This window comes from Aulostomus chinensis, chromosome 16 (assembly GCF_037954235.1).
Source record: "Aulostomus chinensis isolate RoL2024-O1b breed Wild chromosome 16, RoL_Achi_v1.0, whole genome shotgun sequence".
Taxonomy (NCBI): domain Eukaryota; kingdom Metazoa; phylum Chordata; class Actinopteri; order Syngnathiformes; family Aulostomidae; genus Aulostomus; species Aulostomus chinensis.
Window position 1 is genome coordinate 13,009,325 of NC_141335.1, and position 16,315 is coordinate 13,025,639.

Sequence of the window (16,315 nt, forward strand, 5' to 3'; positions counted from 1 at the left end):
AGCCACTGAGTCCTACCTTTTTGCATGACTCAATAAACTCCTCAATAGTAACCACTCCATCGTTATTTCGGTCCATTTTCTGAAAGAGACACACAACAGCAGCAGAAGAGATTTACTGATTGAAAACTACTATTTGCTCAAGAGTTTTACAACATGTATGTATAGCACTCTGAAGAGTGCGTTTGTAAGCCGGAGTACATTGTTTCTAGCCATGTATTATTTAAGGCTTTTTTCTTTCTTCCAACCAGAAGAGAATCTTGGACATTCATTTGCTGACAATAATCTACAGATGTGTGTTGCTTCAGTGCTCAAAAAGTTTATACAACTTTGAGTACGCCAGCTTTGACCTGGAAGAAGCTCTCCACGTGTTCCCTTGGGGCATCGTCCTGCATCGTGGGGTACGTGTACTTCCCCATCATGTCATAAATGGACCTCATGATGTCCAGCATCTCCTGTAAAACAAGAAAAAAAAAAAAAAAAAAAAAGGGAGGAAAATATGAGCAAAGATGAAATTTTCATTTTGGATAGTAGGATGATTTTTTTTTTTGCTCTCACAAATGGTCTTACAGTAATAACTCATAACACAACAACAGTAGACAACGTGACGCAGTTAGGACTCATGGTCAGGAGTAGTAATCAGCCTAGATTGAAAAAAAAATGCATGCAATGAAAAGATAAAATCTATAATGTGTTGCAGTAAAAACGGCTCATTGAATTCGATTAGAAAAATGTTACTTCTGTTAAGATGATTATGTGAGTGGAGTCAACAGGATTACATAAAATCTATGATACTGATTTTCACCAAACTTTGAGTTGGGAAAGCAGGAACTTGCAGTTCATGTTTTGGCTGAACGCGTATAAATACTCAAAGTCTACAAGGAGAACGCATTTTCTGTAGCCTGGCTAAAATCATAACAAGTGAGACAAAGTCAGACACGAGAACTACAATATCCCGGTCAAACAAAGGCCCAGCTGACAGTACTGTTGGAGAAACTGACTCCCACCCGGGTAAAGAGCCATTTCTTCACTGGTTTATGGCTCCATGTTGAGCTGATGTTGTGTGTGTCCCCTGTGAGGAAGCCTGTGGTGTTTGTTTTTTTTTTCTCATTGGAGTCCTCTCAGGTCTATTCTGTCTTAGCAATTTATTTATCTTTCACATGGTCCTCGTGCATCTGTGTGTGCTGAAATGTAAAGAGAAGTCACTCATCCGGCAGGCTTTCACTATTTGGTGTAGGAGTCAGTTAAAAATGGTTTGTGTTTACATTTGCGTAATTAGAGTTTTGTTTTTGAGAGAGAGAGGTTTGTGTTGTATGTTGTATATCACCACATCCCCTGGTGTAATCATAACCGACTGTCTCTTCTCTAATCCGAGGTTCTAACATTATTTGTTGTCAACCATATCATTCATTATAAGAATTTTCAGTTTTTTAATCGTAAGTAGATCCAAGCACCAAATTCCAAAAGAATTTTTACTTGAGTAGACTCACAGACTGGTATTTTTTTCTTCTATTCAAGAAAAATTTCTTCAGTGTACCTGTACTTTCACTTGCATTGAATATTTTAGTACTCTTTCCACCACTGTGCACAACACATTTCAAAATAAAAGCTAATGCAGTGTGTTTCTGTATATTGTGACAGACCTCTTTGGTGATGCAGCCGTCCTTGTTCAAATCGTAGAGGTTGAATGCCCAGTTTAACCGGTCATTAATGGTCCCTCTCAGAATGATAGACAGGCCAAATACAAAGTCCTGAGGCAGAAAGGCAGCGATAAACGCAGATGTCCATATCCTGACACAGTCACTTAAGTCAAAACATCAAAGCACAGATCCCTAATAAGAGGAAACATACTTGGGAGATTAGGCCTAAAAGCAAAGCTGTGTTCCACTAAAATCTGCGACCACAAGCTGTACAGTATTTGCACAAAGAATGCAAGAATAAAGCTCACCTCAAAACTAACCGAGCCATTCTTGTTTGTGTCGAAGGCTTCAAACAGGAAATGTGCATACATACTTGAATCTGGAAGAGTAAAGACTGGCAGTGAGCGGCATGCCCTCCAAACATGAAGAAAATGGTTGGACAGCTAGGATTAGGAGCGAGCTAAATATAGCCTCTATTTAAAAATGATTTCAAACACAACTGCAGGCGAGTGGTTAACTTTTCATCAACCTAAATATCATGAAATGAAAAATGGACTCTCTGAACAATAGTTCAACCCATCAGATTTATAATGAGTTAATTAACTGTATGTTCATTTCATCATGATGATGAAAAGTACCTTTATAGACTCAAATAGATGACGTTATTTACCCTTTTAGCTGGAATGTTCATAATTTGAGGTAAGCACATGCACACATCGCCCATATGTCTACAGAGCTCTACACGCTTAAACTCACAGAGAAATATCCATCCATCCATCCATCCATCCATATTCTACCGCTTATCCTGTTAAGGGTTGGGGGGGGGGGGGGGGGCTGGAGCCTATTCCAGCAGCCTTTGGGCGAGAGGTGAGGTTTACCCTGGATGAGTTGACAGTCCATCACAGGGCCAACACATACAGACAGACAACCATTCACACTCACAGTCACGCTTATAGTCAATTTATCACAGGTGTCCAGCTGATCCAGTAAGGGGCCGTGTGGCTGCAGGTTTTCATTCCAACCAAGGAAAAGCAACACCTGAATCTACTTAAATCAACTAAGCTGTGTCCACACAACTCATTGGTTGGATCAGGTGTTGCTTTTGCTAGGTTGGAATGAAAACTTGCAGCCACATGGCGCTTTACTGGATCAGTTTGAGACCCCTGATTTAGAGTATCAATCAGCCTAGTCCAATCTTGATGCCTTTGGACTGTGGGAGGAAGCTGGAGTACCAGAGAGAACCCACGCAGGAACAGGGAGAACATGCAGACTCACACAGAAAGATCCCGTGTCCAAGCCGGGACTCGAAACCAGAACCCTCTTGCTGTGAGGCGACAGTGCTGACCACTGCACCACCGTGAAATGTATATTGGATAATTTCACATTCCTTCACATAAAGGCCATATTTGCATTTCAGCATACACAACATATTTAGCCTAGTCCAACAAAACCTAAGAATAACATCATGTCAGACTGACTGTAGGGGAGCTAACCCAAATGCCATTCAGAGAACAAGTATTTTAGAAGTGTTTTCCTTGTCTTCTTATGGATAGAGGTGAAAAAAAGAATGGATTGATGGCTTGCATAAATCAGCACAATATTATAATTACTTTGACATCATTTTGACTAGTTCATTGCTATTAAATTTGTGTAAGACTGATATTGGAAGCAGCAGTCATTTGGATGCAGTCACTGAGACAGCTGTGTAACTCACTGGGCTGTGCGCACTTGTAATAATCTCTGCTTCCAACAGAAATCTTACTGCTTCTTTCTGCTTCTCAGTAAAATCTTACAGACCCACACGCAACGGTATTTAGTCTTCCAACAAAACAGCGGTAAACATTGTTGATAAAAAGAATGAGAATATCTTTGAGGTGCTTTCCGTCTCACGGACTTCTGGTGTGAATGATTCCCAGATTGGCCTGTCGATTAGGATCAACAGGTTGGTGATGTGTGTTCTATGAGTGAAGATTGACAGGAGGCATTATTCACATAGTGCTGGAGCCCCTAAAGTTCAGTGATGCTGGTGGATGACTCACCTCCCTGAGGAAAGAACTGGGAGTAAATGTTCTTAAAATTCTCCTCATTTACCACACCACTTGGACACTCCTAGGATACAAATGTGAAGTGACGTTAGGATAAAAGATATGAGGGGCCACTTGTGCTAGCAAAGATACACATATGAACCAATTTGAACGTACGTTTTTGAAGCCCCTGTAGAGAACCTGTAGCTCCTTCTTCGTGAATTTAGTTTGCTCCTGCAGCTTGTCCATGCTCTCAGGGCGATGACACACAGTGGACAGCTCAAAGTCATCTTCCACGCTGTCTGTGAGAGGGAGACTCCATTGTTAGTTAGCATTTAGCATCACTGCCACCACGCTAGTCTCCCTGGCTTTTCATCAAAACATTACTAAGCTCATCAAACAGTCCTGTAGCCGGTAGAAAATTTAAAAAAAAAAAAATTTCCGTATCCACAATAATAATTTAATATTTCTATGAAATGATGCGTGTTTCTTTTTGTATGTTGATCAAGCAATCTCCACACATCTTTGCTCAGGCATTGTTCATATGACAAAGCAGAACCTTGAATATCTGTTCAGGTGAAGTTCAGAAGATTGGACAGAGCTCCTGTGGACCTGCAGGGGAGGGATGCACCACTGATGCTTGATGTCACGATGATTAAAGGTTGCGCAGACACGGTCCCTAACAGACATTTCTCATCACTCTGTTGTTCCAGCTTTTTCTCCAGAGATTGTGTCAAGGAAGTGCTTTAACCTCTACAAACCACTACGTTTTCGTGCACTTTAATCTCCATCAGCTTGGCAACTCTGGTAATGTATGTGACACATACACACTCACACACACACACACACACACACACACACACACACACACACACGTTCCAGGACCCGAGTCAGTAACACCTACATTAAATAAGGAATCAAACCAGACTCATCATAGTTGCAGTAACAGCAGAGTTTGAGTGGCTTGTTGAGTTTCTCTGGCTTTGGGTTAACAGTGAGTCAGTCAGTCTGTATGAATCTCATCCTCTAAAGTGTCTTGACACATGAGAGAAAGCAGAGATGTGTAGAGAGCGGAGGAGCACTTGCTTTGACTGATTGAGGGGGCAGCAGAGGGCTTGCAGCACGGCAGCAGCTTGAGGAATCGCTGCTTTATGGTTTTTTTGCTTTGGCTGGTGGAAGGATTACCTGCAATCACCAACCATATCACAAAGGTTAGACACTCAAAACCGCAATTTGAACTTTTTTTTTTTTTAAATACACATGCACACATGCCTGCAAGACCATGCAATAGACAGATGAGATGATTCATGACATTTAGACAAACTGAGAATCACTCGCTGACCTGGCCTAGCGATGGGAGGCAACCACAGTGTTCCTCATCAGACTCACGTATCACAACGCCATGTTCAGTCACTGTGTAAAATGTTGAAGATGCTGTAACACATCCACCGTTTTGTTCAACATTACCTTATTCCAGGACATGTGGAATGTAGCTTGCCAGATCAGTTCATCTATCAGCAGAAATATACCTCTTGATGCCTATTTTGTTATGCAAAGATTGGCGATATTTTAATAGCCCTTATGACTGCACACATGAACTCACATACTTCCTTCTTAGTTTCCATGGCAACATGCCTCTCAACCCTTTCAGCAGGACCATACCAGTCTGAGGTATGAAGGACACAATGATGTGGAAAAAAGATTCAAATATGTCACCTGTGTCCCTTGGTTTCGGGGGCTCTTTCTCCAGTCATAACTTAGCCTAACGGAAACCAAATGTCCAGCTGTCAGCACATGCATCGCCCTCTTTTCGGGGGTGTCTAAAAGGATGATTTTTTTGGCCATGATTCAGTAGTGAATATCAAATAGTTTAACGAGCATCCGTGACACAACATCGTGTCATCACGTCAGAGGTACTTGTGAAAAGTCATAATCTGGAAGTGATTTCGTGCAAATCCGTCTGACATAGCAGGATTGTACAAAAATTACAAGGCTTATTTAAATTCAATTTGTAGAAGGTGTGTATGTGTGTGTGTGTGTGTGTGTGGAAGGGGGTTGCAGGGTGTGCCAAGTAATAACCCATTACAGTTTGGCACGGACCCAGACATTTTCATTCATTTCTTGAAAAATATTTTATTGGCCTTGGCAGATGTCTGCGCTCTCAACGTACCCCTCTAGTTCTCTTTTCAAATACAATCTCTATTTCATTTCATCCATCCATCCATTTTCTAGCACTTATATCAGGATCAGGTCACAGGGTCAACAGACTAAGTGATGAACCTTGTAATGTTTTATTTTTCCTGTAATTTATCACATAAGTTCTTTGTAGAAAACCACATACATGAAATAGCTTATATAAGCTCAATCATTTTAAAGGCTTGACATCTGATAGTAATCTGTGGCTGGGAAAACTGCTCTGAGAGCCTTTTCTTGGAAGGCCCTGAAGAATGAGCATTTACTGAGTTTATAGCATTTTTATTTTTATTTTTTTACGAAGACAAACACAATTTTCTGCTACTTCACTTTTGCCACATTACACATGATGGATTTTTTTTTCCATATTTATATGATGATCCTTGTTTTTTTCCCTCTGGTTTGAGGTTGGCGGGCTCAGTTAGAACAGGCCAGATCATGTATTTTGGATTAATATCAACAGTGGTGGGGTGATAACTACTCTATGTTGCAAGTCAATCAAATCTATTGCAATAATATGCATTGGTGTTTGTTTGCAACATTCAAAGTTCAAAACGTTCAACAGAAGTTCATATGAAAAAAAGGTAACTGACAACTTAAGTTTTACTCAAGTATTCCCACAGAAATTGTAATCTTGTGTGTACATGTATGATTTCAGTGTTGTGGATGAGATGTGGTGGTTGAATTTCTTAAGTGACTATGAGGTTAGATTGTTAAAGAGTTGTAAACATAAAAAGTGCTCATAAACCTTGAAAATGTACAAATGGGCAACGTCATCTGCTGAGGAAGCTCATGTGAGCGTCGTGTGAGACTGCCAGTTAGTCCTGACAACTGCTTTATTGACAGTTAACTTTATTCCAGCTGCAATTCAGAGTGTAAACTGTGAAAAAAGAACTCAGCCAAGTAAAATGTACACTGAATTCCTTTGAATGGCAGTGTGATAATCAATATCAAATGAAAAGTAAAGAGAAATTTCCTTTAAGTTGCACAGTACATTAATTCTATGAAGTTAATTGTCACCAGATAGGTGACACATGAGATTGGGGCACGACAAGCTGGCAGATCATCCATCCATCCATCCATTTTCTTCTGCTTATCCTGTTAAGGGTTGTGAGGGGCTGGAGCCTATCCCAGCAGCTTTCAGGTGAGAGGTGGGTTGCACCCTGGACAGGTTGCTAATCCATCACAGGGCCAACAATATAGACAGACAACCATTCACACTCAGTCACAACTACGGTCAATTTAGAGTATCAATCAGCCTCGTCCCCTCTTGCTGTCTTTGGACTGTGGGAGGAAGCTGGAGTACCAGAGAGAACCCACACAGGAACAGGGAGAACATGCAGACTCCACACAGAAAGATCCCGTGCCTCTTAGGTTTTTCAGGCTCGAACCCGAAACCTTCTTGCTGCGAGGGGAGAGTGCTAACCACTGCACCACCGTGCCTGCCCTAAAAATGCGATCGCCAAGAACAATTTTTTTGTGGATTTGTAGAAACAAATAACTCTGTTCACACTGTTGCTTTTATGGAGGTCAGTCATTCACACCTCTACTGTTTTCTTGCTCCACTTATCAAAATATTGTCAAGGACAACTGTGAACAAATAACTTCCTCCACAACAGCATAGACTCCTGGTATTCAGAGATGGGTTTTGGTTTGACTTTCACGTGCCTGCATGCTCATACGACCCACCATCTTCATAACGAGGAGTTTCTCTGCACTGCAATTGTGTCACACTTTCTACGCAGTCACTGTCGACATGCTCTTCCTGCTAACAGTCTCATCTCATCTTGCACTGACATTTACCAGTCACCTCAAAACCTGCTCTTCAGTTCATCCTTATCCATGTCCGTGACTGTTATGCTAATGCATTACCATCATGTTCATCAAGAGTCGATCACATACAAAAAACATATTTCCATACATGGATATATGTTTAGCATTAGCATATGTATAAATACCACAGAGTAGATGAGACGTCTACTGCTTACTTGTACCATGTAAAGCTTAGTACGCCAGCGTGAAAGCAGCTGTACTTTTAGTCTTATTTAATTTTTCTTTAATTTGTGATAACATCACATGTAACAGTTTTGATGAGATATAAGTTGTTGTTGTTTTTTTTTTTTTTTTTAATAAAAACCCTTCCCAACTCTGGTTGTGTTTTGATGAGAAAAGACAACATTTAAGTGGCTGTTTTAAAGGCCTGAACTACTACCTCTTCAACACTGTGTGCTAATGACAGAATATTTACTGAAAAGCAAAAATATGCTTATTTCAAGAGACCCCCTTTCCAATTTCTATGTCTCTGCCTCGCACATCTCTTCTTCGTCTCCTTTCTTTCTTTATCTGTATTTTTTTTTTTTTTTTGTCCTCCAGCGATGACATGTCTTCATTCTCTGGATAGTAAATATGCTCTGGCTTACTTAGCAAAGTGTCTCAGAGGGATTAACCTGATTTTTGAAAAATGCATGCACTCAATCATATCTCTTTAACAGCCATTATTTGACGAAAAACACATTTGTCTTTCTGTGAGAAGAAACTAGGCTGCTGTCTCTCTTTTGCAGCTGCTTTTAAGCATTACAAACTGAGACATAGATAGATACCTAATATGGAAGTTTTATCTAATATTAACAGAATACTGTGGTCTTGTGTTCAAAACAAGTAGGTTACATCGCTCTGTTGAAATAATGTGTGATCCATTTGTTTTTTTTCAGCCTTTGAAGCTCAAATCATTTTAGTTTTTCTTATTTATTTATTTATTTATTTTTAGTGGCACTGACTACGAGACCTGAAATTCTATCATAAGACACAGCGGAAAAAAAAAGCAAAAAAGCAACATCCTGTATTCTTCAGCTGTTGTGCAGCATTATGACATTAGAACACTGGGACTGTGCGATTAGTTCAGTAGTTTTCCTCAGGTACACTGACAGGCCATCACAAATCTTCAAAAAAAAAACAACAAAAACAAGTCTATTTTTATCTTGATGGCAATAGCCAGCAAACTTTTGACGGAGCTTTTTGATTCAGAGAGATCTGAAGGTTTTTCTCAAGGTAAAGAGAAACCAGTTAATCTCTCCACATGAAGGCAGGAAACAAATCCTGGAGCCACAGTGATATAGTACTGATGATGGAGATGTAGACTGGGCCAACAGGGGACCGTTCAGTGATACCATCCTGACACCTAGTGATGGCAGAAGTGGCACTGCAATTTTATTGAATACATTATGAATACAATCTCATGCACCTTTGGTCCATTTTTACTCGTAACGTGACTGTAGTGAAGTATTCAACGAGTTGGGGGACTGTTCAGAAGCAAATTTAAGTGATACTTCACCTGAAAAGTGTATTTTGTCTTTAAGGCACTCAAAAATCGGTGTCTTAAACACACTAAGAGGGGTTTTCTCTCCAGCTCCTTCTTTTTCCCCTCCCTCCTTACTTCTTTGTGTCTCCAGAATGTAGCCATGTATATTTAGCTTGAAGCAAATGATGCTCCCTAGCCTCTTTAGAGAATTGCTCGGCAACTATAGAGTTTGTTTTGCTTAAGTCAAAGAGTTTGTCGATTATACTGGGACTATGGTTGAACATATAAGACGTGAATTGTACCAGAAGATGCATTTGAGAGTTTGTAAACAGACATTTTTGGACAGTTCTGCAGTTGTTAACCGTCAGTCTCTATTAGCTTCATGCTAAAAACACATGGCTGACTCTTTCTGCATTCTTGAGTCTAAAAGAAGGGAAGAAAATGTATTGTGAGCTCAGGACTCTTAGTTGTGGGTACTTTAAAGGCAAAATATACTTTTTAGATAAAGAATCCCTTTAAGGAGATAATATTCAAATCAGTGGAACATGTTTAACTACTGCATAATACATGCTTTAGCCTGGAGTAGCCGGGTGGTTTCAATGCACACTGTACAACTGCAATGTTCGTGTAACACCCACTTTAAAAAGAGATAGAATTCCCCTTGCCAAAGAACCAAAAATAATGTTAAACCAGATTTAAGGTTTAAGGTACAAGATGATCTGGGATGTCTGATTATGCATGTTGTAGTGTTGTGAATGAATGCTTCATTCAAGTGTGTTCGTGTAGAATGTTGTGAGAAACGCAGCAGATATTCAGCAGAAATATGTGAGTTGGAGGGAGGTATGGGAGCAGTCTTTTACTTTCATTCCAGTCTCAAACACATCCACGCAGCCAGGCTCACACATCCACTACACAGGAGCATCAATACTGCCATAATAACTTTGTAACACTGAATGCCGATAAACTCTGCAGAGACACACAAACACGCCGAGACATCCATTCTTCATACAAGCGTTTTTATCCCAGTGCACCCTCCTCATGTTTATCATCTACGCCTCTCTCTCTCTCTCTCTTTCTCATCGTTGCTCTTACCTGCCACAGAAATGTCGATAAGACCCAGAAAGTGCATCAGTTTGAGGGAGCTGCAGACCACCAGGAGGATGCCCACAGTCTGCAGCCCCTCCACCTCCCACTTTTCCTGGAAGAACAGATGCATCCTTTACCTCCCCCTCCCTCTCTTCAGCTTCTCCCCAAAATCTCTCTCTTGCCCCAGGGCAGGAACGTCCCCCCCCTCAGCTCCGACCAGGAATGCACCGTCTTCGTCTTCTTCAGCCTTTTCTCTCAGTCTCCCTCTATATGCCGGTACTCGGCCATCCTAACTCCGCACGGCAGCACCCCGCCCGTTCTCCTCACAGAAGGTGGATTGTTATTCTCTGCGTTCCCTCATCGGGAATGGTAAATGCGTGGGAGCAGAATTGTCTACATGCTGCTCCACCTCCCCCCACCCCACGCCTCCGAGGCTGTCAAAGGTTGTTTAAGTTTCAGGTGAAGTTCGGACAATTCTCTGTGTGTGTCCTGGCAGGTTGGCAGCTATTGTTTTTCAGACTGGCTCTTCTTTTCCAGCTGCTGACTCTCAAACTGTCTCTGAGTGTCCTCCCTCTCCTCTTTATTGCCTTACCTCTGTCACTCTCCTCCTGCTGTGTCCCTCCCCATGTTTAATTGGGTCAGTGATGGGACTGAGTGAAGGAGGGAAAAGAGGAGGGAGACAAGTAGTGGAAGGAGAAACGAATGGAGCGGTACTACATGAAGGTTAGAAGGGGAGGGCAGAGAGAGAGGGAGGGGTTGCAAACGACAGATGCGAGTAATGAACTGAGATGAGATGGGGAGGGAGGGGAAAGGAGACAATAACACAGCAACCGGTGGACATCGAGGACTGCATTCAAAAAATAAATGATGAAACAAAAAGAGGTAGCAGGGGAGAAATGAAGGACAAAATTAGGATAAGATGCATAGAATAAGTCGCTGACGGGAGAAGGAGGGGACTGACAGCAGAGAACCAACGCATCTGACAAGGCGACGACTGTGGATGAACTCACAGATGTGGCAGTCTCTCCCGAGTGTAAAGAAGTCTAAACACGCACGCGCACACACACACACACACACACACACACACACACACACACACACACACACACACACACACACACACACACACACAGCCTGGAGGTGAAATCTGGCTATATCATGTACTGCATGTGCAATTACAGAGCAGCGTTTTTCAGTGGGGATGTAGTGATGTCACAGCTGGCAACCAGATCCAAAACCAAGAGAATTTTAAAGACTGCATTCCTGACCATGCATTTTACATGAAATAATGATGTGAAGCAAGTACGCCATTTTACAGAGGTAGTAGTGATATACATCAACAAGTCAAAGGCAACTGTGCAAGTCTCAATTTAAGTCCCTGTAATAACTACCTGGTGCACAATAGAGGATTGATTAACCTTAACTGATTTTAACAATGTGATGCCAGAAGATACAATCAATACCCAGGATCACACATTTTGCATTCTAAACCTCAATTATTTCAGAGCTGCGTGTCCAGGGATATCGCAAAATCTCAAGTGATCAAAAATGACATGGAAAAACCGAACGTGGACACGTACATTAGTTGTGATTGTGCGTGCATTAATGAGCATTAAAATAGCAAAACGATAAGGATCAACTCAAGGCTGAGAAGATGAAATAAGCATGGCCTAAATATTTAGCAGCATACCCTAGTGGTGAGTTTGTCACTGTTTGTCAATGGGTCCAGTGCTAGCTAATAGTATGGAATATCTAGTTGGTGACGCTTCCCAGACAGATCGCTCTTTTTTGAGAACTGAATTGAATAAATGATGAATATATTAGAAATCAAATCTTAAAAAGCTAAAAAAAAAATCCCTTCCCAGTAGCCTAACATTTGACCAGCCAACATGTCAGCTTAAACGAGACAGATGAGTGAGTTCTGTATAGTTACAAAGAAGGTGTTATGGCGGTCAGGTTCATGATTTTGAGTAGTAGCATACACCTGAATTCTTTACGGACCAGCGCCCTCCATGATCGCTTTAGCCTCTGGCCCCCTGCTGGTCTTGCACATTTTACTGGGTTGTCAGGTTTGTGCAAATTGCACTAAATAAAACACTCAATTGTGTTTCAAATATAACGCGTAACATCTCAACACGTGGAAAAATGAAAATTTCTCTCAAGTCGTCAATACCACGTCAACGTGTTGTCAAGTGCTCCGTATCGGTTTGTAAAGTAGGTTCAAGTCCTCAAATCCCAACACCCTCGTTTCAATGGAGAAGAACGAATCAGAAATGTGTAACAGAAATAGATATGACTTTTTAAGGCCTCTGCAACAGAATGTAAAGGTTGGATTTGACAGTAGAATACACTTAATAGCGGTAGAGAAGCACCTCCAATCTGATAAACTGATATCATTATGGAACTGTCTGCTGTCAGTTATTCAGTCACAATGGCTGCCAACTCAATTCGAAGAGCCACATAAATCATTTTCTGCATGTAACCTGACATAAAAATGATTCAAATGAGGTCCATCCAGTCGGGTTTAGGAATAGACGGCACCAGCACCTGAGCTGAGGTGGAGTCAGATCGGTATTGAGGGGAAGATGCGAAATTGAATAAGAAACCAAACCTTTTGGGCTTCATTATCCATTCAATGATCAAAAACTCTGGTTTTAAAGCAGGCACGGAAGCTTCAGAGTAAACTGAGGGGATAGGGGCTGGCCAGTATCCAGCTATGGATGTAACATAATGTGGTTAGACATGAAAGAGGGGGGAGGAATTGAAAATACAGAACAGGAGGAAGCGTCGAGCAATTGTTTCTGTTTGTATGGCAGTTCCACATGAAAAAGAACACAGTACAATGTGATGAAGTACAGTATGAATATTTTAAACCATTTCTTAATTGGAAACTCTGCTACTATATCATAATAAATACATTTACTGTGATATAAAAATGTATATATCATGATGGATGATTGTGACCTTGTCGATCGCCACATTTAGTCCCAGGCTCATTTCTAAAGCATCATTCTTTAAGATGGTATATGCTACTCATGAGCCTCGAGCTCTTTCTAAGAGTAGATAGGCTCCCTGAAGCCATAAAATGGAGAGGAGGTTAAAGGAGAATCTGGGGGGGCATTGTGGGGTCTATGGAGGGCTTGATCTGTCAACTTTGATGAATGATTCTCTCAGTTTCAGTGAGACCAGGAACTATAGCTGCTGTGCTCCGGGAGCAGCTGAATCAAACTGCACTCAACCAGAATCACACACGTGTTTTCTGATGTACAAAATCACAAAGATTTTGCAGTCAGGGAAAGAAACTTAACCCAGGGATGCTTACTTTTGTATATCACTGCATTTTACAGTACAGTGAATGCAATAAAAGAAGACCTGTGAGAGCTTTTAATGGAACTGTAAGATCAGACATTATTAAAAAGTGTCTTTATGAGTGTGTAAACTCAGATGAATTAAAAGAACATAAATGAGAATATGTCCATTAAATTATACATTCACTATTAGACCTTTTTAATCTCTATACAGCATGTGCTGCCTGATATTTTGCTTACATTTCTGGTTGGGATTCATTAAACGGGCTGCATTTCTAAACACTGTGACACATTCAGGCCAGTAAATTCTAAAACACAGCCTGCAGTCTGAGAGTCACATCAGCGATGAAAGTGCGGGAGATTAAGGCTGGTCGCTGCCTGTCTGTCATTACCTCTTACATAAAGCATGAGGATATCTGTCATACACTCTGGCAGAAACGTAAGATCAATATATTGCAAATAAACCAACAAAAACTATCGTCTCCCCTTTAACTCCCATTTCTTTCAGACCCTTGCTCAGACATGACATCTCTGTGATTCCAGGAATACTGTGAGTGAGGGACCTTTTCAACTTTTTATTATTCTTGCGGTTGCTTTCTATTAATGGTAACATAAATTTCCACTCACTTCATTGTGGAATGAACTGTTTTGCATTTACTTGAATGACTTGCAGGTTAATACATCTAGATATCAAACACCCTTAATTCAAAACGGGTTTTTTTGATCAGGTACATACATACAATCTCTGCTTCAAAAGCATCCTATTTGTTTGACTAGGCTAAAAAAAAATAATTTGCTTTAGCCTAATTGTGTTCGTTAGCAACTGAGAACACACTGAAATTGTGAAACTAGGAATGTCCCATGAGGAAAGTGGCCAGATAAAAATGAACACTGACATACAATGCCGTAACTTAGCAATAAATTTGCTAGAATAAGCCTAACACTGTAACTAGAGCCCAGAGGAATAAGTCTGACAACTTATCAACTGGGCTGTGATTGTAGTGAAACTAAAAGGAAGTAACTTGTGTACGAGTAAGTTTAATTAAAGTTGTACTCATTTAGAGAAGGGGATTGGGATGTAAAGCTAACGGTTCTAGTGACTTGTCTGTCGCTAATTTGTCTGTTGCTAACCTTCTGGCCGGCTATTTAAGGTTACCCAACTGTGACGTGACAGCAATTAACTGAACTACTATCCTCTTCTGGTTCATTCATGCTTGCGTTGCTTTATATTCATGATGATATGTTTTTTTTGACCGTTTTACTGTTTGGACAGCGGAAAGAGAGCAGATTTCCATGTTTCTGCTCTGTTGTTGTTCTGCGAATGCTGTGGGCTGTTCCCAAATGGGATTTTTCCCAATTCCCAGCTGCCTGAATGCTAATTTATTACATTATATAATGTGATACTTCAGCAAGCATCCATGAGCTGCCTGCTTTACACTTCATTTAACCATGCACATTTAATTGAAAAAATGATGCAATTCAGTTTTCTAAAAGTGGCAATCTTTAAACCAAATTAAATAAATATTTTTGACATTCTACTGAAAGCCAAACTGCCTGTTTCATTTTGAGGCCTATATCCTTTAGAGATTGATGAGGGACTAATACCAGCCTCATATTAGGAGCTACAGTAGCAGCTTGTTAGCTTAGCTTAGTTTCTCTAAGCTTAAAATGGAAACAGAGAAATCTGTCTGACGGTAACAAAATCCTGGAGCCCACCTTTGCGTCTCTAGTCTTAAGAGGATTCATGGTTTTTCCTTGGCCTAAAGTGACAACATGGAGTCATCAAATCAAAACTGCAATGATACGAGAAACTTCTCTTTGGTAAATGATGGGAAAAAAAAACCAACTAATGGCAAACAAATGCATATATCGCTTAACATGATGGATGTAATTTCAACATGCATCAGATATGGAAACCTTGCTGATTTGAGTCCTGTTTTTGAACAGAATTTCAACATACAATGGCAAGAAATTAGAAAAAGCATTTAAAAAAAAACACCTGCTTATTTTAGCAGAACCTATTCACATCTATCTTATGGGCGACGTGGATCAGAGGTACAGTGGCCGTCCAGCCACCGAAGGGTCGAAGGGTTTCGATCCTCATCCCTGGTGACCATGTCGAAGTGTCCTTGAGCAAGATACTGAACTCTTAATTGGTCCTGATGAGTACGGGAGCAATTACACACCATCAGTGTGTGAGTGTGTGTGTGAATGGGTGAATGAGATGACATTGTAAAGCGTTTTAAGTGCCGCTAAGGTAGAAAAGCGCTACATACAGTAACTTGAATCCATTTACCATTAGTCCATCGAGTGTACAAGACAACTAAAGACACATTCTGATCCTAATGTGGACATAATGCCTGAATGATAATCCTCAAACACACATTCACACATATATACGCACACCCAGACGGTAATACAATGTTAGGTTAATAAGTCTTAGTTGATTAGTCTCAGCGAGGCATATTTTGCCTGAAGCCAGACACACCAAGTAATTGAAATATCTCCATATTTAGACGTCCACCTGAGCAATTATTCCTCTCAAAACTGATTAAAATGTCCAACAGAGAGAAAAGTGTGTGTGTGTGTGTGTGTGTGTGTGTGTACATGTGCGGCGAAGGAGACACAAAGCAGGTCATTGACAAATGGTGCTCAAAATTGGCTAGTGTGTTTCCAATTAGATAAGTGAAAAAAGAGATCCATTTGCATAGATCATTAGTGTTTGAGGATATTTTTAATACGGCGATGTGGGACAAAAAAACAGACTCT

At 40.7% G+C, this 16,315-nt stretch overlaps 1 protein-coding gene across 4 annotated transcripts in view; it reads right to left on the reverse strand.

The window, feature by feature from the left end:
* The window catches only part of LOC147247551 (A-type potassium channel modulatory protein KCNIP2), a 108,971-nt gene that overhangs the window by 2,940 nt on the left and 89,716 nt on the right, over nucleotides 1–16,315 (reverse strand). For 3 of the 4 annotated variants that reach the window (XM_086181462.1, XM_086181461.1, XM_086181460.1), the window contains exons 2-7: nucleotides 3,839–3,963; nucleotides 3,677–3,746; nucleotides 1,946–2,016; nucleotides 1,641–1,748; nucleotides 348–452; nucleotides 17–79 (exon numbers count right to left, since the gene is read on the reverse strand). In XM_086181462.1, coding sequence (XP_086037588.1) covers nucleotides 17–79; nucleotides 348–452; nucleotides 1,641–1,748; nucleotides 1,946–2,016; nucleotides 3,677–3,746; nucleotides 3,839–3,963 — 542 coding nt within the window. Of the gene's footprint in view, nucleotides 1–16; nucleotides 80–347; nucleotides 453–1,640; nucleotides 1,749–1,945; nucleotides 2,017–3,676; nucleotides 3,747–3,838; nucleotides 3,964–4,747; nucleotides 4,847–16,315 lie in introns of all 4 variants that reach the window. The other variant, XM_086181459.1, reaches the window with a different exon arrangement.